The sequence below is a fragment of the Sinocyclocheilus rhinocerous genome, unplaced genomic scaffold (genome assembly GCF_001515625.1).
Source record: "Sinocyclocheilus rhinocerous isolate Xijiao unplaced genomic scaffold, SAMN03320098_v1.1 scaffold1149, whole genome shotgun sequence".
Lineage (NCBI taxonomy): Eukaryota > Metazoa > Chordata > Actinopteri > Cypriniformes > Cyprinidae > Sinocyclocheilus > Sinocyclocheilus rhinocerous.
Window position 1 is genome coordinate 881271 of NW_015664180.1, and position 22197 is coordinate 903467.

At 37.6% G+C, this 22197-nt stretch overlaps 1 protein-coding gene across 2 annotated transcripts in view; it reads right to left on the reverse strand.

Annotated features, from left to right (window-relative positions):
• Positions 1 to 21990, reverse strand: part of LOC107729707 (single-stranded DNA-binding protein 3-like) — a 62212-nt gene extending 40222 nt beyond the window's left edge. For both annotated transcript variants that reach the window (XM_016540376.1, XM_016540377.1), the window contains exons 1-4: positions 21935 to 21990; positions 14157 to 14229; positions 9713 to 9774; positions 3390 to 3474 (exon numbers count right to left, since the gene is read on the reverse strand). In XM_016540376.1, the coding sequence (XP_016395862.1) occupies positions 3390 to 3474; positions 9713 to 9774; positions 14157 to 14229; positions 21935 to 21990 (276 nt within the window). The remainder of the gene's footprint in view (positions 1 to 3389; positions 3475 to 9712; positions 9775 to 14156; positions 14230 to 21934) is intronic.
• Positions 21991 to 22197: the final 207 nt, after the last annotated feature.

Here is a 22197-nt window from a genome sequence, read left to right on the forward strand (position 1 = left end):
ATTCTAAATATATACCTTAACCAATACTGTATAATTAATTAAATTATCATTTATAACATAGGCTATTAATATTATCTTAAAGTCAGCATTATGTGACAGCAAAAACTTAAATGTAAATATAGCACATTTACAATAAAATAAATATCCAATGCCAGCATATATACAATATCAATATCAATAACATACATACAATATCAACCAATATAGATACATTTATATTAGAAATACCGTGTTAAAATATAAAGCTTGTTTTGTGAAATTTTTTGTGGTGGAGTTCCTGAAGATCTCCAAATTAATAATGTGCAATTATCACATGAACATCAACAGACTTTTCACAGAACCAGGATTACCATCTAGATAAAACTGGAAAAGCCACTATCTGGAAAAGAAAAAGAAAAAAAAGAAAAAAAGAAAAACTACTAGGCCGCAGCTCTGACGGCGATCAGAAAATAAAGGATAAGATCTTTTAAAATCACTCACCAGAACAATATAGTTATGAACTCATCTGTTTACAAGCAACTCCACATGCAAAATTACATGACAAATATGCAAACCATTCTGCTGGTGTAACTAAATACAGAGGTTTAGACAAAGGCTCTGATGGAAGACAGGCTTCTGTGGGAGTTTTAGGAAGTTTGCAGTGAGCAGGTACCACTATATCCTGCTTTCAATGTTTTTCTCTTTTCCCTTCTTTCTATTCAGTAAGCATCCCTAATATTGGACTAAATGCTGATTTCAGATCCTCTATAACTGAGAGTAGCATTCAATAGCTTGTCTATAAGTAGACTGAAGTACTTCCAGATGACCCTGTCTTTTTAAAAAGGGGGGGGTAAAGATGTGGTATCAAGGGTTTCTTGGTGGCACTAGTGGCAGCCTGGTTTTGGGGAACTGGCTCTCCACTTCTGGGAGCCAAGCCAGAGTCACAATCCTATAGCAATCGTCGGATTAGTTATGAACCAGATTCCACAGATCTCAAGATTTGCATGTTATATCCCATTATCTTTCCTCCCAACTGGAGGACTTACTCGCACAAAGTGCATCACTGGCCACTTGAGTAAAAAAGAGAAAAGAATGGTAGACAAAAAGAAAGAAGAGTCAGAGTTTCCCCAAATTCCACCATCAGGAAGTTTACAAAAAAAACATAACGGTTTAATGCTATGACTGCAAAAACCTAGTCACCGTTGAAGCCCTGACTTGGAGAAGCCAATATAACTGCGGCGCTGACAGTGAGGAGGATTTGACTCATGGGAACCCGCTTGTTTTTCTGCCCCTGATCCACTGACACGCTAGGGAATGGGCACTGTTATCAGCCTTGCCTGAGATAGCAGGCTTGATGGGGCGGCCAGTCCACGGGGATCCCAGAGCTGAAGTTAATCAGACGGAGACAGGTCTGGCGCGACCCATGGGACCTCCGCCGCTGCCGCTGCCTCCTCCTCCTCGTCCTCCATCTCCACCACCCCCATAACCACCAAAACTCGTCACGACCTCCACCGTAAGACTCTTCACACAACATTAGCCTGGTGTCTACAAAAGCCTCAAAAATAGACAGAAAGTGGGCTCAGGTCTTCCAAGAATTGGCCAGCCATTGGATCGAGAGTTGATGGCTGGGGAAATCGCTCAACAGTGCTGAGTAACCCTCGAGGAACGAACTTGACGTGTTCACTTCATCCTAGCCCAATTAATAAAAACCCCAAACCCAGAATTAATCCACTGGACTCAACATTATGAAGGCAAATGGAGATTAATAGCCTGATGAAAAGATTTGGGAAAACACAACACAGGCCGGATATGCTCTGACCTCCTGAACTCTGCCGAGGGTTAAAGGTCAGGGGAAACCGGTCATTAATCCTCAGACTAGAACTCGGGGGCAGGATATCTGAGCCTTTCAAACTCGCCGAGTCCCTGAGGTCCAGTAGCAAAGCCTAGAAACTTATCTAGAGTTTACTTAAAGGCCACCGAGCATTTCAAACAGTCAATCGGAGCAGACAGCCTGTTTCACAACAGCCGCGTCAACGTCGAGCACGGGTGGTCAGTCGTGCGGAGGAGGGGGTCATCAGAACACTCATTTCGACAATCCCATGTGTCCATTGGGTATTAGAAATGATTAGGCGTATAGATTAATTGAACACACGTCAGACTTAATTAAGCATGGCGTTTAATTAACCATGTAATTAATCTTATAGAGGCCGTACACAGGCGAGCAGATTCCAATTGGTTGAAACTTCAGCAGGCAGCTGACACAAACTTGTAACTGTTCTCTGCTAGCAGGTCCAGTAAATTAAATGTCTGAGGCAAGAATAGACGCATAATCCCTTTCATGACTCAAGCCCCAAGATCTGGCCCAGGTGAGACTCTGGTGCTAACAGTTAGCGGTAAATCATAGTTACTTTCATATAATCTTTTGACACATTATCCTCCTCTGGAGCGTATTCACGAGGTTTTAACACTGCTAATGTGTCGGGTAAAAGATATTTGCACAATTTATATTTGACGCTAAATGTCTGCCAAAGAAAACATGCAGAGTGGAAAAGAGGTCCCAGTGTATTCTGCAAATTGTAGATACAGGCGCGAACACTCAAACTCTTCAAGACTGAGCCCAAGGGTTGAGCAAGGGTCAGTGTTTGTGGTCACATTAACATGGTCATTTGCAGTTGGAAAGCCAAAGAACTACCCTTTTTGGTGGAGCTCAAGGGTTGTCCACACATGCTACTCCAGTTCTCCAATACTAACTTAAAGGTCTTCCGCAGATCAAGGGGTCAAAAGGGTCATGGTGCAGACCTTCAAGATAGCCCAGCCTACTCTTAATCCTGCAGCCTTAAAAGGATAGATCATCCAAAAATTAAAATTGTGTCCATCACTTTCTTGTTGTTCCAAACTTGTATGACTTACTTTCTTTTGCAGAACACAAAACCAGAAATCTTGATGTTGTTGTCCAGTTGACTTTCTTTTTATGGACCGAAAAGACATTTCTCAAAATATCTTCTTTTGTGTTACACAGCAGAATGCAAGTCATACAGGTTTGGAACAACATGAAGGCAAGTAAATTATACCAGAATTTTATTTTTGGGGTGAACTATCCCTTTAAGCATCTGGGCTACTGTGCCAGAACTTTATTAGAACCAAAGGTGTATCCTGGTACTTAGACAATGAAGCTACCACATATTTACGATTATATTTATAGATATTACGAAATTTTCTGTGATAAAAGTCACAACCTGGGTGAACATATTTATAGCACATGCGTTCTATCAAAAATGAACCGAAGCTTAAGATAAACAGCACCGGTAACTGTAAAAAGACAGTAAACCTGATCATTTGGGTTAACGAAATCACCAACAGCAGAACTTCAGGTTCAACCAAACCCCATGGCGGATAAAATAGGAACTCACATAGTCGTGGAAAGCCTTGGCCTCGCTGGAATGTTCACATGTCTCCCGTCGATCTGGAGCTGCACAGTACAGATCCCAGAATACACTGCAAAATAAGGCAGAATAAACAAAGCTGAGTATCAAATACATGGGTGAACTTCACCGAACTAAACAGCTGCCGATCTAAACACCAACAGGCTGTGGTACACTTAACACATCAAGCCCATGTGAAAAATAGTACAGAATGGCATGGTTTGTTCCAGGCCTTGTTGTTTCTTTTTGTTTCTCCAATTAGCCTAGTCTTTACCAAAAATGTTTTTACAGAAAAGCTTGTGCTCAGCTGTGATGCAACTCACCTACTCACAAATAAAAACACAACATTGGAGTTGTCATTTACAACCCTTAAGGGTTTATTTTAAAACCCTTTATATAATTTAATTCAGTAATTTCACCATTCTGAGCTTTTTTGATGGAACCACCGAAACTACTAAGAAACATAATTCAAAGCAATACATTTATAACAATGATACAATGTATTTTTAACATTCAAACTAATTTAATTTAGATTTTGCCGGATTGAGTTGTTATGAAAACTTCTGATAACTTTCAAGTTAGTGATGCAAGATGTGAGACCCGCAGGGTTCAGGGGGCGATGCAGATTCGATTTTTCTGTGGTGTAAACATGCGAAATGGTTTCAGATCAAGCTTTGGCTCCAGCACACTGTAAAAGGCACGTCAGAGTAAGAACAGAAGACCAATCTTCTTCAGTATCACACTCAGAAGAACTTGACAGCTTCTATCAAAGCTGGGTCACTACAATCATAACCCCTGGATAGCTTCCCACTTTATGAGGTGTGACCTGTAAGTGGCTAATCAATTAGGCTTGATATTTGTTAATTAAGGAAATACAGTCCTTAAGGGCTGCTAGGGGGAGCGGGTTGCACTCCAAATGGTCCCTTAATTACTTCATTGAAAATAAGTACCTGTTAAACAGGTCGGCATTAAACTGCTCTCACTCTTTAGATATTGATTTAATGGACGCTTCATAAAAGCTGCTGAAGCAGGGCTTAAAAAAACGAACGCAAGTTGTTCCATCTTCCGAGGCAGCACTTTTTACTACTCTGCATTATTTCTGCTGATGTAACAAAATTAGACTTCTGTTCTGAATGTGGGAAAAAGCTTACGTTTGATGTGACAGATTGCAAAAAGGACAAAATAGGCCGCTCACGGCACGGCGACAGGTCAATGGGGATAATCAGTTTCCACCCATTTCATATATCTTGCCGTGGAGTGGAAACCATTTGACGGATTTGTGTTCGTGAGCATAACGCAAAGGATAGCTTATGACAGCTTTCATAAATCACTCACTGTTTATGGGTGGAATAAGAGAGCAAGGTTAAACAACATTCAGCTCATCAGACTACAAAAGTAGAGGAACTGCAGCAAAAATCAAGTGTTTAGATTTAAATGCAGACTGAATTCATACTTCTTACAGGGAATAGGTCAGCCAAATTATGTCATCACTTGCTCAAAATTACATGGATTTGGAACAAAATGAGGGTATCTTCCATGGAACACAAAAAGAACAATTTTAAAGACCACACTGGTCGCCCTTCTCTATGAAATTACAATAAATTAAGACCTTTCAAAAGGACACAAAAGTACCATAAAGGTAGTTCATATGATAAATCTGTGATTTCATGAATGAATCATTCAGACCATTTCTGAGAAATGGATGAAGATTCTCAGACTCTAAATGATTTATTCACAAATCAAACTTCTCTCATGAACATCAAAAACAGCTAGGGCACATAGGCCTAAATTTCAGTCTGATCTTCACACAAAGCCATTGTAAAGCTTCAAAAACTGGTAGCCTACAGCATTCTTTGGACCAATGTTGCATTTTGTCATTTTGGAGAAATAGCCTTAGTCCTCATTCATGTCAAGATGTTCTTCAAAAATTCACCTTTTGAGTTTCACAGAGGAAATAATGTCACGTATTTGTAAGAATTTTTGGGTCAACTATTCCTTTATATGTGGAGGCGATATATTTATAAGAATGGTGGGGATGATCTACTCCATCTAAATGAGAGAAAGTAAGCAGAGACACAAAAGACAAAAAAAGAAAAAGAAAAAAAGGAAGACAAGATGCATTACAAGAACCATATATAAGTGCGTAAATGAGTGCTCAGTAGGAGGTACCATACATTAACACCTCACATCCTATAGAAGCCATAAACCAGGAAACAAATAAAACAGGTGAAAGGAAGGGAAAAGAAAAAGCAAGAAAGGCACTTTGACAGAGGAACGTCATGCCTGTTCTTCGCCCTTCAGTCAGTGCACAATAAAGCCAGGCGGCATTATCATATCTATCAGCTGCCGTTAAAGAGATTGCAGCTTTGTCGGAAAGCTGCTGGAGGGAGACAGCAGGACCATCTCAAATCCAATCAGGGTGCAGGGGAAATGAAATAAGACGCCAGTTACACTTTGTTACTGAAAAGCCGCAAATAGACACACATCAAGGTGGGGAGGAATGGCGAGCACGAGCAAGTCACGATTTTTGTTGAAAAAGTGAGTTCGGTTACCTTGATTGCAGCAGGAAAACTCGTTTAATGCTTGCGTACTTTGCATGAACACAGAGGAAATGTGGGAAAGTTTGTCTTTAAAAAGCTGGTGTGATGACACTATGACATACCTGAGTGGCTTTTAAAATACAAAGTGTGACACTTATATTAGTCTACTAAGTGTAAAATTATCCAAAATCTTGTCATGTAAAAAATAAAACAATACTACTGAAACAAAATAAAAACTGAATTGTTTATTTAAAAAAGTAATAAAACTTAAAATACATACAAGAAAAACTAGAGGTAGTTTTAAAATTAAAATATTACAGCAAACGATCAGGGGGGAAAAAGGGTATTGGGATTGGGCAATGACCTAAACAACTGGATTCGAACACTGGTTGCCCGCACTTGCAACAGGCCTGTACACGTACACTTCCCACCATACCATGTCTCCAACATTTTTTCCTTTTGATAATAGATAATATAAGACAATATACACCCAGAAAAACAACTCCCAATACCTCAATGTGATATATTTTTATATATTCAGCAAGAAACAAATATGTAGGAGGAAATAATTAGAGTTTACCTATTAAAATATAAAAAGACTGAATAAGAATTTCCTAAAACCATGCCTAAATAACCATTTGGCAGTGTTAGAGAAATTATTTACTTTAAGACTAGAAAAATTAATCCATCATTGGGCCATTATTTTGATTTTAAAAACATGCTGCAATACATCAGAAGTACTACACAGAAAAGACATGTTAGAAAATTATACAACGCTCATGCAACAACAAAAAGACGTAACCAAACAATATAAAAGAAATGCTTTATGTCCATTTGTTAAAGGGGTCATATGATGTTGCTAAAAATAACATTATTTTGATGTTTCTTTTGCTCTCAGCATCAAAGCAATATTGTAAAACATGACCTGACCTAAGAGTTTATCAGTGTAATATGTAAATCAGCTGCCTTTTCATTTGCAGACTGTGTTATGTCAGAGAAGAAAAAATTATGCAGTATGATTGATTATTTAAAGACATGTTGTGTTCTACCTGTTTTCATTTACATCCAGGTGAAATTTAAATGCACACACAATCATAACAGCCTTTCTTTTTTTGTTTTGTTTCCTGCATTACTTGGTCGCATTTAAATTAATGTACTTGAGGTGAACACTTCTGTGTGGCTTTTCTGTCATCTCTACCAATCACAAAGAAGGATGTCAGCTTTAGGTCATCTGAAAGTAAATCCATGTAACATTTTTGTCGCTCGACTTTCTCCTTTCTTACCAGACATCGATTAAACAAATGTATGTGCACGATAAATCGCAAACGGTCATCCTTTTTTCTTTTTTTGCGATCCACACCTGCACCCCAACCAAAACCACCACCCCCAACCCCTTGCTTGCCTTACAACAGATGTGGATGACTGCCCCTCTCACCAAACTTTGCCTCCACCCCCTTCTGCCCCACCCCAGAGCCTGGTGCTACCATTCAAACCCCCTTACAACAGGAAACTGCCTTAGACAGAAGGGAAGAAAATGCAAAAGGTGGGTGGGGGGCAGTAGAGAAGGAGATTTGGCTGTTTAACACAAAGACTGGAATGCAAGGAGTTAATCCGTTTGAGGGTTCTTCCGCAAACAAAGGACAGGCCTCCAGACAAAGGTTGGTGGGGGTACGCACAGGGGGGAGGGGTTGGCTTTCCTTTACCATCTGGCCCTTTTGTTTGGGGGAGGGGGGTTGGTGAAGAGGGCGGTACTCTGTGGCCCCTCTGAGTCCCTAAAACCCCGACACGACCCCCCTCCTCTACATGTTACAGCTCCAGACAGACGCTCCTCCAATAGGGTCAACACCATACAGGGACCCTCCAAAACCTACTAGACTCCTCTAATAATCTCACAGAGGGGAGCCAGTAATCCAAAATGGAGAATAAGTTGAGTGTGATAAATGAACACACTGCTCTGTGTGAACCTGATCTACACACATTGATCTTATTTTTGAGTAAGCTAAGGACATAACGTGAATTCCAGACAAACATGAGAGTCTCTAATGGACCCAAGTCAGGATAGATGCCATATTTCATTTGGATCCAGTGAAATAAGGCCGTAATGGATAGGTGTACAGTCTGTTTGATTGGTTCTACTGTTGTGTACCTTGGGCTCGATAGTTTGACTGACAAAACTTTGAAAATTTATGTTTCCGAAAAATTACCAGAAGACAAAAAAACTCCAGGACACGAGGGTTCCCTGCTGTAAACACTAGCTTAGACAAGCAAGCATGAATTTCCAAGCAAGTGCAAACTGGTTTATGGCAGCTTCTTGCTAGTCTAGCTAGTCCACTAGCTTAGCCATGTTTTTACTAGCAAAAAAGCTGGTTAAAGCAGTAGCCTTGTTCACTTCCTGAATGAAAATTTCCTGATAATTTACTCACCCCATGTTATCCAAGATGTTCAAGTCTTTATTCAGTCGCAAAGAAATTAAGTTTTTTGAGGAAATCATTCCAGGATTTTTCTCCATATAGTAGGCTTCAATGGTGGCCAACGGGTTGAAGGTCCAAACTGCCTTCAATGCAGCTTCAAAGGGCTCTACACGCTCCCAGCAGATGAATAAGGGTCTTATCTAGCAAAACAATCAATTATTTTCTTAAAAAAAAAAAAAAAAAAAAGTTATATACTTTTTAACCACAAATGCTCATCTTGCACTAGCTCTGCGATACGCATGCACGTCTTCATGCATTGCTTAATCACGTTGGAAAGGTCACACGTGGTTAGTTCTTCATCTGTGTACTCTGGTTCAAAAAAGTAGGGTCGGGCAAAAAACTCATTTTCTCCTCCAACTTCAAAATCACCCGACATTGTTGTTTTTTTGTAAGGGGAGTTTGACTTTCTTTGGACTTTCGCTTTGTAAACACTGGGTCGGTACTTCCGCCTACATCACGCGTGACCTTTCCAAGTTGACTACATAATGCGATAAGTCGAGCTAGTGCAAGACGAGCATTTGTGGTTAAAAAATATAAAGTTGTATTTTTATTTTTATTTTTTAGAAAATGACTGGTCGTTTCACTAGACAAGACACTTATTCCTCAGCTGGGATTGTGTAGAGCCCTTTGAAGCTGCATTGAAGCTGCAATTTGGACCTTCAACCCGTTGGTCCCTGTTGAAGTCCACTATATGGACAAAAATCCTGTAATGTTTTCCTCAAAAACCTTAATTTCTTTTCGACTGAAGAAAAAGACATGAACATCTTGGATAACATGGGGGTGAGGAAATCAGGATCAGGAAATTTTCATTCTGGAAGTGAACTACTCCTTTAACTATAAGAGTCTGGGTTCTCTGTTGGTTGACCAAGGGAAACTTGCTATTTAAGTAAGCTAAGAAGCCTTGTAGGCACAATCCTGGTCTTTTCAACAGGGTTGTGAATATTGGATCTTACTGAATGGACTGTACATCGACCCCTCACAGCCTAATTTTAATTTACGTAATTAATTCAAATTAAATATGCCCTCTATTCTGGCTAAGGTTCACAGAGAAAAGACCAATACAAGAACCTGTCTTGAAATCAACCAACAGTCATACATTAAGATCTTCAAATCCTTCCACAGCATTTTACTCTAACGTCTGTGTATAAAACAGGCCTAATGCTGTATGGCAACATACAGACACCTACTTCCAAGAATAATGGACCAGCGTTCATTTAGGCTCCTCTACTGCTGCTAACAGCTAGCATGGCCATACCGTCAGAGAATGTTAGGGGTTTTGAGTTACAAGATCGATACATACCACCACCATGAGTGCAGGAATCCAGGAGGCTCTCCTAATGTGATATTCTTCTCCCATCGGATCTAAAAAGGTAGAAACAGACAGAGAGAGACAGAGAAAAAGAGGTCAAGTATGAATAGACCAGGTTCACAAGGCATGAACTACAGTTAAAAAGCTACTTTACAAATTTCCACACCAAATCAGGTCACGTTCACTCTCTCTTTACAGATTACACCTACTCAGTCTACCACTGTAACGGATGGTACCTTTCCAAGCAGACATATCGATTTTATAAAATGCCCTGTCCATAGCTATGCACCCAAAAAGCTGATGTGCATTATTCTGCATCTCTCTGATGTAAGGGACTGATTAACAATGTTTTAAAGCGTGTGTGTGTTTGTGCTGATCAGAGGAGAGTTGTGTAGCCCCTCTGAGGTCCAAGGTGTAAGTAGAGGGAGTTTCAGCAGTAATTGTGAGGTGGCAAAGGGAACAAGCAGGTGACTGCTCCCTCATTAAGCTTCAATGCACAGGTGCGTGCTCCTGCTGTGTACCTGCCTGGGCCGAAAGACCTCCCCTGTGGTGTACAAGTGTGCCTGCGCTAAGGTCTTGAGATCTGACGAGCGTTCGCCTAATTGAATAGCAACGGCGGTAATGGCGACTGTCGACGGCACGCATGTTTGACGCCCTACTGCCGTTACAAAAACACTGAAACGTTGGTAAACACAGTCATCTGTTTACTTGTTGACTCTTTAATATTTAATTACGGTGTACAGTCTAATTTTGCATGCATATATGGCCTATATTCACCTTTCTAAAACTATGTTATTGGGTTGGATTGATAGCCAAATTTTGTTGTCAATACCTAATGCAACAAATAAACATCCTCAGGCAATTAAAATGCAATTAAACTATGACTGTCAATAGATTTAGTAATTATCAATAAATTATGATAAATTACTTTGCACTTAACGTCAGTATATTGCATTATTTTTTTAAGAAAAAAAACCCGACAATGTCTAAGTGTAGGGTTCAACAGTTCAGTATAATGACACACGTGTATTTTTATTTGCAATTTGTAAATTTGTAAATGTATGCTCAAATATATTACTTTTCATTTCAACAATGCACAAGAATTACAATTTAAACTATGAAGATACAACCTGCAATAAATAATAATATAAAACTTTACCCTTTTTTTTCCAATAAATGTAACCAAGATGTTTTTGTCAGCTTCTTTCCAAAAATATTTGACCATCAATTATGATAAAATTTCATCATAAAAATTACAAGTCGACCAATTTATCAATAACACTTTATGGACATTTTACAAGAGTCCATTTGTAACATTAACTAATAATTAATGCTGTAAGAGTATTGTTCATTGTTAGATTGATATTTCATAATTTACTAATACATTTTTGAATTAAAGGGATAGTTCACCCAAAAATGAAACTTTGATGTTTATCTGCTTACCCCCAGGGCATCCAAGATGTAGGTGACTTTGTTTCTTCAGTAGAACACATTTGATGATTTTTAAGTCCAACCTTTGCAGTCTATCAGTCTTATAATGCATAGCAATGGTAACAAAATCTATGAGTGTAAAAAAAACATGCACAGACAAATCCAAATTAAACCCTGCAGCTCGTGACGATACATTGATGTGTAAAGACACGAAACGATCGGTCGCTGCGGGGTTCGTGAAGGGAAGGGCAGCGATCAGGAAGGGTCCAGGTAAGGGGCGGAGTCCGGCGGCCGCACGCGCTCCCCTCTCCGTTATTATTAGTTCATGCACTATGAACTAACATGAATGATCAAGTTATAATTAATATATTAATATATATGTATTTAAAAAGTACAGTACAGTACATTTTCATGGCTCAGTAGTGTTTTTTATTTTTGTAATAAAGTTCATCACTATTTTACTTGGAGTGTTATGTTTGTTTTCATTTCATGAATCTCACTCACCATATTGAGTTTCTAAGTACTGAAATTTGTGTGAAATTATGATATTGTACTGCAGTACACAGGTATTTAATAAAAAAAAAGTACTGCCTTCAAATTTTAAGGCAGTAGTTTTTTTTTATTAAATATCTGTGTATTGTGGCACCTTGTACTGGCTAAAACTCAGAAACAACAACATCTCACCTGTCTGACCAAGATCCCTGGAGATTCTCACAAGCACAAGGCCAGACTTTGGACAACAGTGCTTTATCTTTGTCAAACTTTGTCTGAGCAAAACATTTAAAAACACAGGGCGCTTTTGGAAGTCCACTGTGAGCGCTTAATGATACCCACATAAACAAACACAGCAGGTACCGGAGGACCGCGGCAAATGCAATAAGATAGATGATAACATTTAAAAAGTTCACAATCTGTAAAGGTCCTGAAGCACTAAAGAAGAGTTACACAATCTCATTAATGTCTTATAATGTCAAACAATTAACATTTACACATCTTTATAACTACAAACAAAATCTTGTCAAAAACACCTCTCGTAGTCATTCAAATTATGAACTGAAAAGCTGAATGGACATCACCTGCTTCTAACAATAGGGCCCTATGATTTCAGCGGAAACATTATCCATGGAATCCAGTCATAAAAACAGAATTTACTGTATAAGGCAAAATGTCTCGGAATTTGCCTAATTTTGGATGGATACAACAAAGTAGGCCAGTACACTTAAATCAAAACGCGATATGGACTAATGTCTGTGAATACTAAGCTGCAAAAATACTATATGAATCCTGCATGTTCTGCATGTCTCTGTGTGAATTAATGGCGCAGACGCACGGTTTCGTTTGCTACACACTTACTGAAGTGCGCATGCAAGTTTTTCTGCCTCTGCCACCTCAATATATGAGTACATGAACACATAAATACAATCTCCAGAACTGCTCTGAGTCACTTCATGAGCATTTTACCATTCCATTTGAGAAAAACTATTGTCATATCATATTCAATCAGAAACTTAAAGGTCTTTACAGCAACCCGCCAAAATAAAAGTTTGGTTTAACTTGAAGAAACTGTGACAGAAAGACTACTTAATGTAATGATAGTACTACTACTAATAATAAAATTATGATTAAAACATTATTTTTACCAGAAATATCCACCAGAAAAATTATTTACCAGAATTTATTTAGCAGAAAAATTTAAATAGACAACACAGTATTTCTGGAAAAACAGAAATCAATTTAAAATATATATATATATATATATATATAAAATTAATTAGAGATGCTTTGATTATTAGTATTTAATGAAACCATTCAAATGGAATAGGCCTACAGAAAATTAATGGAAAATAGAATTAGAGAAAAATAAATCTGAATTTGAGAAAAAAAATTTCATAGGACCTTAAACATGTTATTTTTGTTAAACTTTAAATAAACTGCTGTTTAATATTGTAATTTTCATGATTTTAATTAATTAGACATGCTTTCTGATGAATAAAATTTAATTTAACCATTAAAATTAAAACAGAAAAAAAACGGAATCCAGAAGAACTAAAACTGGAATTTGGAAAAAATTTTAACGGAATTTGGGAAAAAATAAAACGGATTTCATAGGGCTCTATAACAACTATGAATGACATTCAACAAAGCACAATAAAAGCATTTTGTGATGATTTCAAGCTCGCAGGCTGGCAAACTCTTTAAAAATGCAACTAAATCAAGTTCCACATAAACTGGCTTCTTTATTCATTCAAGTATAGGCTAACAAACTTTGTAGAACATCTTAAAAAGACGACAAACCAATACAAGTCTTTGAACGGCCTTAAAAGAGAGCATTACAGTAGATCAGGAGATCAAGAGTAGGCTATATTACAAACCAATTGCACCTATTCCCACCGAGGCCAACGTTAAATCAGACTTTTAACACGCAGTCGTGTTTAAGAGCGAATCTAAACACAAGTGGTGGCATCACCTCCACTCCAGACATGTAGTGTACTCAAGCTCTATATAACATTCATATAGTGAGAACAGCACTGACACATCTACAGCAGAAGCTGCACCGCTTCACAAAACCGTAACGACAATCCACTTTACCATGCTAGTAGTAGCCGCACAAATGTTAATGCTGTGATTGCGCCCCCTCAGTGGGCTCAAACTGATTTTTAGAAACACTGGTGACACATTATGTAGGCCTAATATCATAGCAATGACACTTTTATTTAGCAGATAAATGCAGGACGCTTTGGAGAAACAATATCAGATATCAGAGTTTAAGAGTGTTGTAATGAGAAACTAAATTCCCTCTATATTACAAAAAGTAACTTCATATTTGCTGAAACAAAGCAATTGGAATTGATTGATCAATATGAATAAAACGTACAACAAATTGAGTCTCAACCAAAAAGTATTAATTTCTGCCCTCAAACCTGGCTTGAATTAATATTAGTTTTTTCTGAGTACACAATAACAACTGTTTGTTGGGGAAAGTAGATTGTGCAAGACCACTTACCTCTGACAGGAAGGTCTGTGCCGATTTCTGTGCGCCAACATGCAGCAAGTACTCATACACATATAAAGCTAACCTGCAAGACAAAAGAGGAAAAAGGCATTGTAAATCTCAGTTAGTTCTATAAATTGTTTGTTTTGGGTTGTTCCCAAACTTCAAGTGAGAAAAATGCAGTTCCACAGGCTCTCCCATTCTAGATGGACAAGCAAACACATTGCAGCAATTAACTTTGGTGCATGTTGAAACCTCACAGGTGCTTAGTTGCAAAGCATTCTTGGAAATGCAGGCTGGTAAAAATTGGTTGAAATCTGAGATTTGAGGTAAGGAGCATTCATTTCTGACACTAAAGTCTGACCAAGTTTATGAAATCAATATCAATACAAGTCAAATTTATTTACACCGATTGATACCACAACAAATATATACACTACCATTCAAAAGTTTGTGGTCAGTAAAAATTTTTTTTATTAATACCTTAATTTAGCAAGGATACATTTAATTGATCATAAGTGACAGTAAATACTTTTATTATGCAACAAAATATTTATTTTTTTTAATAAATGCTGTTCCATTCACTGATAAATCCTGAAAAAAAATGTATGGTTTCCACAAAAAAATTATAAATAAATAGATAAAATATTAAACAGCAAATTTTTTCAACATTGATAATAATAAGAAATGTTTTTTCTTGATACTTTAGAAATATGCTGATTTGGTGCTCATATGACAGTGGAGTAAAATCTATTAAAATAGAAAAAAAATATTTTGAATGTTAGTATGTATGTATATTTGCATATTAATATTAGCATACATATTAACAAACATAATACCATATAGCCTAGCTGGTAAATATATATTTTTAATGAAATAAACACTACTTTTCATTTTTAACTGATTTTGAATTAGTGAAGTAAATATCAGTAAAGAACATGCATACACTCAAAACATGGATTCCTCATAGCACATTTTGAAATTTAGCTGCTAAATTGAAAGTAGCCTTTATTAAACAAATAAAAATTAGAGCTTTCAATTAATCAAGATTAAATTAAGTAATCTGGTGCAGTTAGCCTATTAAAAAAATTAAAAATGTGATTTAGTTAATTAAATAAACATAAATTACAAAAATAAAAAATCTCATAATTACTCTGAATCATAAATAAATTAATATTTAGAGTTTGGAGTTTTCCAACCATCAGAGCAATTAAATCAATGTTTCTAAGAGCCACTTTGTAATGTATATTAAACTAATCTAAATGTAATCAAATGTAAATGTCTTCATATTTTTCACCAAATATTGATCCGATTAATTTAATTACTGTAACTAATTTAATCAAAAATTGTAAAATTGACAGCCCTAACAAAAATGCATTATCTTTCCACATTGAACACTCCCCAATACTATTTAAAGAGCATCTCCAGAAGAACAGCTTCAAGGATCAAATACCAAGGACTCATTTTCCCCTCAAACGTCTGAATTATTTCTTGGTGTTTCATCAGACGTTCTCATTTTAGGAGCTCCCCTCAAGTATATACAGCTGTCAACAAAGTTGTACTTTTGTGCAATGCAGGAAAAGATTTCAGAGTTTTGCTTCGAATTTAATTACGCTCATTTTTAACATTTAGAAAAATGGAAATTCATAGTCTTAAGTATGGTGCGGAACTCATGTCACACTTCATTTTCTCAAAACCACAGAACATTTGCGCAGGTTCTTCCAGCAATGTGACGGAAGCACACAGTGATGTGATGAGTTCACGAACACCCACGTCCATCAACTGCCTGACAGACTGACCTCAGAAGACCATTAACGCCCACCCATTCACGTCATTCCCAAAATTATGGACTTCCTCAACTTGGAAGAAAACACCTAGATGAACAAATCAAAATCTTTATTAATTCCGAGATTTTTAGCAACGGGGCTTCAATTAGAATTTAAACAATCTTTTTGAGCGACTACATCATATCTTTTTTGAACATATAGCCGCAAACGTCAAAAAACTCAATCTGTCACACAAAATCCATCTTACATGAGCATCCCATCGGGATCCCCAGTTAAAGGGGTCATATGATGTTGCTAAAAAGAACATTATTTTGTGTATTTGGTGTAATTAAATGTGTTTATGCGGTTTAAGGTTAAAAAAACACATTATTTTCCACATACTGTATATTATTGTTTCTCCTCTATGCCTCGCCTTTCTGAAACGCGTCGATTTTTACAAAGCTCATCGGTCTGAAAAGCGAGGTGTGCTGAGCCGTTTTAGGAGGGCGTGGACGAGACTTAACTTTTATTAAGAATATCTCTTTGGGTTTGTGACTTTAGTCTTTGCAACTTTATGGATCTTATCTATTAACGAACAGATTGTAACACTCCAAAGAGAAGGGAAAACTTGAAATCGCATCATATGACCCCTTTAAAGGCCCATTCACACCAAGAACGATAACTACAATGATAACTATATTAGCATCCACATCAATGGACGATAACACTTTGTTTATTATAAGCACATGCTGCAGTTTTGTCACCAGTTTTTTTTAAATGCTCAAGCATTTCAAGAACAATAATTATACCGATAACTATAATGGCGTCCACATCAACAGACGATAACACTCTTTATTATAAGTGCGCAATGCAGTTTTGTTGCCTGCCGCTTTAAATGCTCCAGCTTTTTAAGAACGTTAACTATAATTGCGTTCACATCAACAGACAATAGCGTTGTTTAATATAAGTGCACACTGCAGTTTTGTCGTCTGCTGCTTTAAATGCTTGAGCTTTTTAAGAACGATAACAATACCGATAACGGAAGTAATGACCCAGTGTTTACAAAGCCAACGTGCAACGAAAGTCAAATGCCCTTTACAAAAAAAGGTAAAACAACAATGTTGGGTGATTCTGAAGTTGGAGGAGAAAATGAGTTTTTTGGCCTAACCTACCTTTTTGAACCGAAGTACACAGGCGAAGAACTAACCACGCGTGACTTTTCCAATGTGATTACGCTTTGAAGCTGCACTGAAACTGAAATTTGGACCTTCAAACCTTAATTTTATCAAAACCTTAATTTATTTTCGACTGAATAACGAAAGACATGAACATCTTGGATGACATGAGAGTGAGTAAATTAACAGGACATTTTTATTCTGGAAGTGAACTAATCCTTTAAATGCTCAAGATTTTTAAGAACAATAACTACATCAGCGTCCACAACAACGGACGATAACATTCTGTTTATTACAAGCGTGCACTGCAGTTTTGTCACTTGCTGCATTAATATATTTACTTTTTTTAGCATCCACATCCACAGACGATTAACAATAAGTGTAATGCTGCAGTTTTTTTCGGTTGCCACTTTAAATGCTCCAGGTTTTTAATAACGATAACCATGACGATAACTATATTAGTGTCCACACCATCAGACCATAATGTTCTGTTTACTATAAGCACGCCACAGTTTTGCCATCTGCCATACTAAATGCTCAAGCTTTTTAAAGTCGAGTGGATTCTGATTGGCTGTCAATGTTTTTATCTTTCATCAGCTAGAAAAAAAATTATTCTGAAAGTGATTCCAACAATATTGTTCCTCAATGCCGTTATCATTATAGTTGTGGTGTGAACTTCTCTATTCTCATATAATTGGAACAATTTTTAAAACCGGACTTTTTTATCTTCTTGGTGTGAATGGGCCTTAAGACTAGTCAACTATTTTTTTCAGGCATTCCACTGGCTAGCCAATTTCAAAGATGTAGTTTGCATGCAAAGCCCTACATTAATTGGTTTATTGAAAACCTGACCTCTAGACGGAGTCATGTACTTGACAGCGCAAGTCAGCTCATATGAACCCAACTGGCGTTGAGATGGATCAAACAGAGATTCCCACGAGTGGCCGGATGAAATTTTCATTGTAAGCTCTGGATGATCTGAGGAGCTTCTGCAGGTTGATGATGGGTTCCTGCTCTCGGCCTGATGCATTATTGAGAAGGACTTCATCTACAGTGGGCTTCGGGGAACGCTTTTTGTCATACTGACAGAGGAACATATCGGTATTTCGACTAATAGCGAGACCGCAGGTGGAGGATCAACAGGCTGTGAAGCTCAGTGTGCGTTCGACTAATCCTCATGCAATACAACAGCTCGAGGTGCAATAGGAAGGCGGACCTATTGACTTAATATTTAGATTAATGACTCCGTAAGACCAGTCGAGGGCTATCACTTTCACACGCCTGCTTGTGAGAGCCGCGCAGCAGGGATAATTTAGACCTTGACAGCGGCGTACGAACGGCTGCGTTGATGTCGATACGCCGATGATGGACAGGCATATCTGACGAGGTTCTGCTTTTGCTCTGCCATTCAGGCATGGCGGCTCGCTGTGTGTCCAGTCTCATCATGATGAGCTCTCCTGACTTAACCTGAGAACACATCTTGACATCTCGCCCGAGGCTCCCAGTCAAGACTCCGTTTATACATAAAAGAGGCAGAGCCAAGTTTAGCTAGCTTAAGCGCACACAGTTGACTAATGAACTTTGCTGTCTCCATTTCAATAATTTAGCTGCAGGGTCTCGTGTGAAGACGCACAGCATGTGAGGAGAGCTACAAATGGTGGCTGAAGTTTAGAAGTGAAGTTTTAAGGCATATTATGCATCAGGGAGTCTTTAGTTTCACCTCAGGACCCAACTTTGACATAAAAGCCAATCAGAAACCTGTATTAAACATTTTCTTTTACCTGGAGTAGTTTTTTGAGGATGATGACACACTGTAAAAAAAAATTTTTTTTTAAGTTGTAAACAAAAACAAAGATTATTGGAGTGCGTTGTATAAGAAAATACAATTTCAGTCTTTATCCTTAAAAATTTTAATTTAATTCAATGTGCTATTTGCTGTTTCTTTGTAATTAATTAGAACGTGTACTAGCAATTTCTGAGTTAAAATTAAATTTCTTCAGTGAATGTCGAAAACAACCATGCTGGCATTTGCAAAATAGCAAAATTGTAGGGATGCACCAATTTTATAATTCTGGCCGATACCAATAAGCTGGAAATGATTGGTCAATAAATGGCTGATATTAAATTTTATAATAAATTAACAATAGACTATAAAAACAGTGATTTTAAGCAAAATTGGGCATGAAAATACTAACAAATAGCTATTATTAAAAATATTTTGTTATTTACTAAAGATTACAATTAACAATGTTATTAAATTATAAATCATTAGTGAAATTAAACATTGACAATAAGTGACTGCTAGATGATGAAAATGTGTAATCTAAAAGTAAATACAATCTGCAGATAGCAATAAAAAAACAATAACGGCATATAGCACTTATAACTTAAACAATATCCCTACTGTTTTGATCAAATATTCTGTTCAAAGCATTTAACCAGAAATTTACCAAAAAAAAAAAAAACTATGGAACATAAGTGCCTTATATGCAACTTGTGAGCAAACTGAGCAACACAATGGACGTTTTTTATCAATAAATGATTTGCAAACCAATCACAAGTGGCCTGACATTCCACTGACATCATAAAAAGTGCTGTCATAATATTGTTGGTGTGGCCTTGTTCCACATCCTTGTACTTTTTGACCCAACTTAGCTGATCTTTCATTCATAATAACCAAAGATTGACAGGAAAAATTCCGCAAAGCAATAGTGCTAAATAAAAAATGTTGATAAACTTTCATGAGGCAATCCATCTCAATTATTCTGATGAAAGCCGAGCGAGCGCTCTTTTAGAAAAGATTTCCAAACACGTACGCACAAAACAGACATTTCCGCATTACAACTGAGAGCGATCATTAAATATGCCCCTAAATAATTACAGAGAACATCTCTCTTCAAAGTAAACTTGAAAAGCCATACATTCAGCTATCCAATATGGAAAATTAATTGATTCTCATCCACGTCTGAGAGCAACGTTTATCCAAAACAGAGCAAATCAGACGCTCTTCATAAGAACAACTGTGTCCTGTTTCTGTGTGCATGCTTGATTCCCTTTATATGTTGCTGAAAACACCTCTATGAAGGAGGCTGAACCATCTGGATGAAATCAAAACCATGCATTCAGACCTACTCGCTGCCTCTTAGACACACCAATAAACTCGGGGAACCCAGAGAAGTGCTCAAAATGTTGGGGGAAAACAGGAGATGGCCTAGATCAGAATCTGTTTTCATTAATTTCCACTCCAAAAAACACACCACACAATTTCTTGTGGCATTCCAACTGATTCGCGGAACTAGATCGAACCTGTGGATGCTAAACTTTGATGAACTCAAGCTTTGAAATCCATTCGAAACTAATCAAAGTCAACAATGCTGCAATAAACTTCGTAGATTCCTCCAAGTTCACTTTTTTAAGTGGTTTCTCCAAGCACACCTGCCAAGGACGCCAATGAATGATGTTTAAACTTCGTTAGTACATCCTAAATCAGTTCCTTGAGAAGTTTAATGGCACCTTTGCTTGACTAGTGCTGACAAATTTATTAACCTCCAACGACAGAACAAAGCCTGTGTGGTCACAACACCTCATCTTTGAACACATGAAACGGTAACCTGCGGTGTTAACCAACACTTGAGGAGCCGTCTACATCCTTGCATAACCTGTGTGACCAACACACCACTTCATGTTCAGTATAAGAGTCAAAATGATCATTTTAGCCCCTTAATTGCACGTTTCTTGGAAAAAACACCTAGTTTATATGCAACTTTTTGGGAAGCTTTTCACGCAAAAACAACCAGAAAACACTGAAAGGAGTGGTTTCAAAGCAATAACATCTGAATGATAAAATAACTCAAAAAAACTCAAAATACGGTCTTGTAAGCAACTTCTCTTGGATGCTGATCTTCTATACATCATCTTCTCATTCAGTTTAGCTATGACCGCCAATATTTCCTTACATTCTTCCTTTCTAAGTGTGTTAGATCTCCAAAACTGCTGCAAATCATCTCAGACTCCCATACTAGACGTCCTATCATAGTCTCCAAGTCTGACACGGTAACCTTCGACCCCATATGACAGATTTATGATTACAGGTCACTTTATTACATTTAAGATTTGTAAGGTTGTTTCTATGGCAACAGATTGTACACAACAGTGGAAAAATCACATGGTGATGTACTACCATAAAATATTACAATACGCAGTGTGGAAAAGTCAGCAAAACTTGAAGCAACAACAGTTTTCATAAAAACCGGTACTTTGCGCTACAACAAACCACAAAATATCGGGAATATGTACGCATTAATTTGTCGGAATTACTAAAAGAACTCATTTATCAGTTAGATTTAAAGGCAAAACATGCAAATACACACGCGATGAGACAAAAAATATAATTAAATAAGAAATAAACCAGGTCAAACATATACGAACGGCTACCAAACACCTCCACAACTTTAATACATGTCCGAAAACCGGGAGAAAAAGGCTCGGATGCGTTTATCCAGCAATGTAACTCTTAAACAACAGATGCACGGCGTGTAATGTTGATGCAAAAGATGCACAAGCTTCTAAATGAGAGATGCGAGCATGCAACATCACTCGGACTGGATGCATTGGACAGTTCAAGTGTTCACGTGCGCACCAAAACTTAAATAAAATCGAAAATGCACGGACAGCTCAACGCATTAAAGTGCTAAAAGCGGCTGTAAAGTTGAGAAGACTCGGAGACGATCACTCCAGAGCGCAAGTTCGCACTAAATACACCTTCAAACAATAGTACGTGCAGTTTTAGAAAGTTGCGAGTCCGTAATGAGCAAGGCGAGACTCTTTAAAGCGCGGGCGATTCACTTACTTTTCTCTCGCTTGATTATCAGAAGGGACGACAGCTCCTTTACCTTTGGCGTACATGCTGGATTCTGTTTAAGACTTTTACCCCACTCAACACCTGTCAAAGAAAGCAGCCAGGAAAACGTTCTATCTCCATAGCTACCCCCTTTAGTGTTTTCCCTCCCCTCTCCCTTTTTTTTTTTTTACATCTCCAACATTGGCCACAAATCAGGCACAGTTTCTATTGGGGGGACTTGAAACAGGTCGCTGGTGATTTTTTTCCCTCTC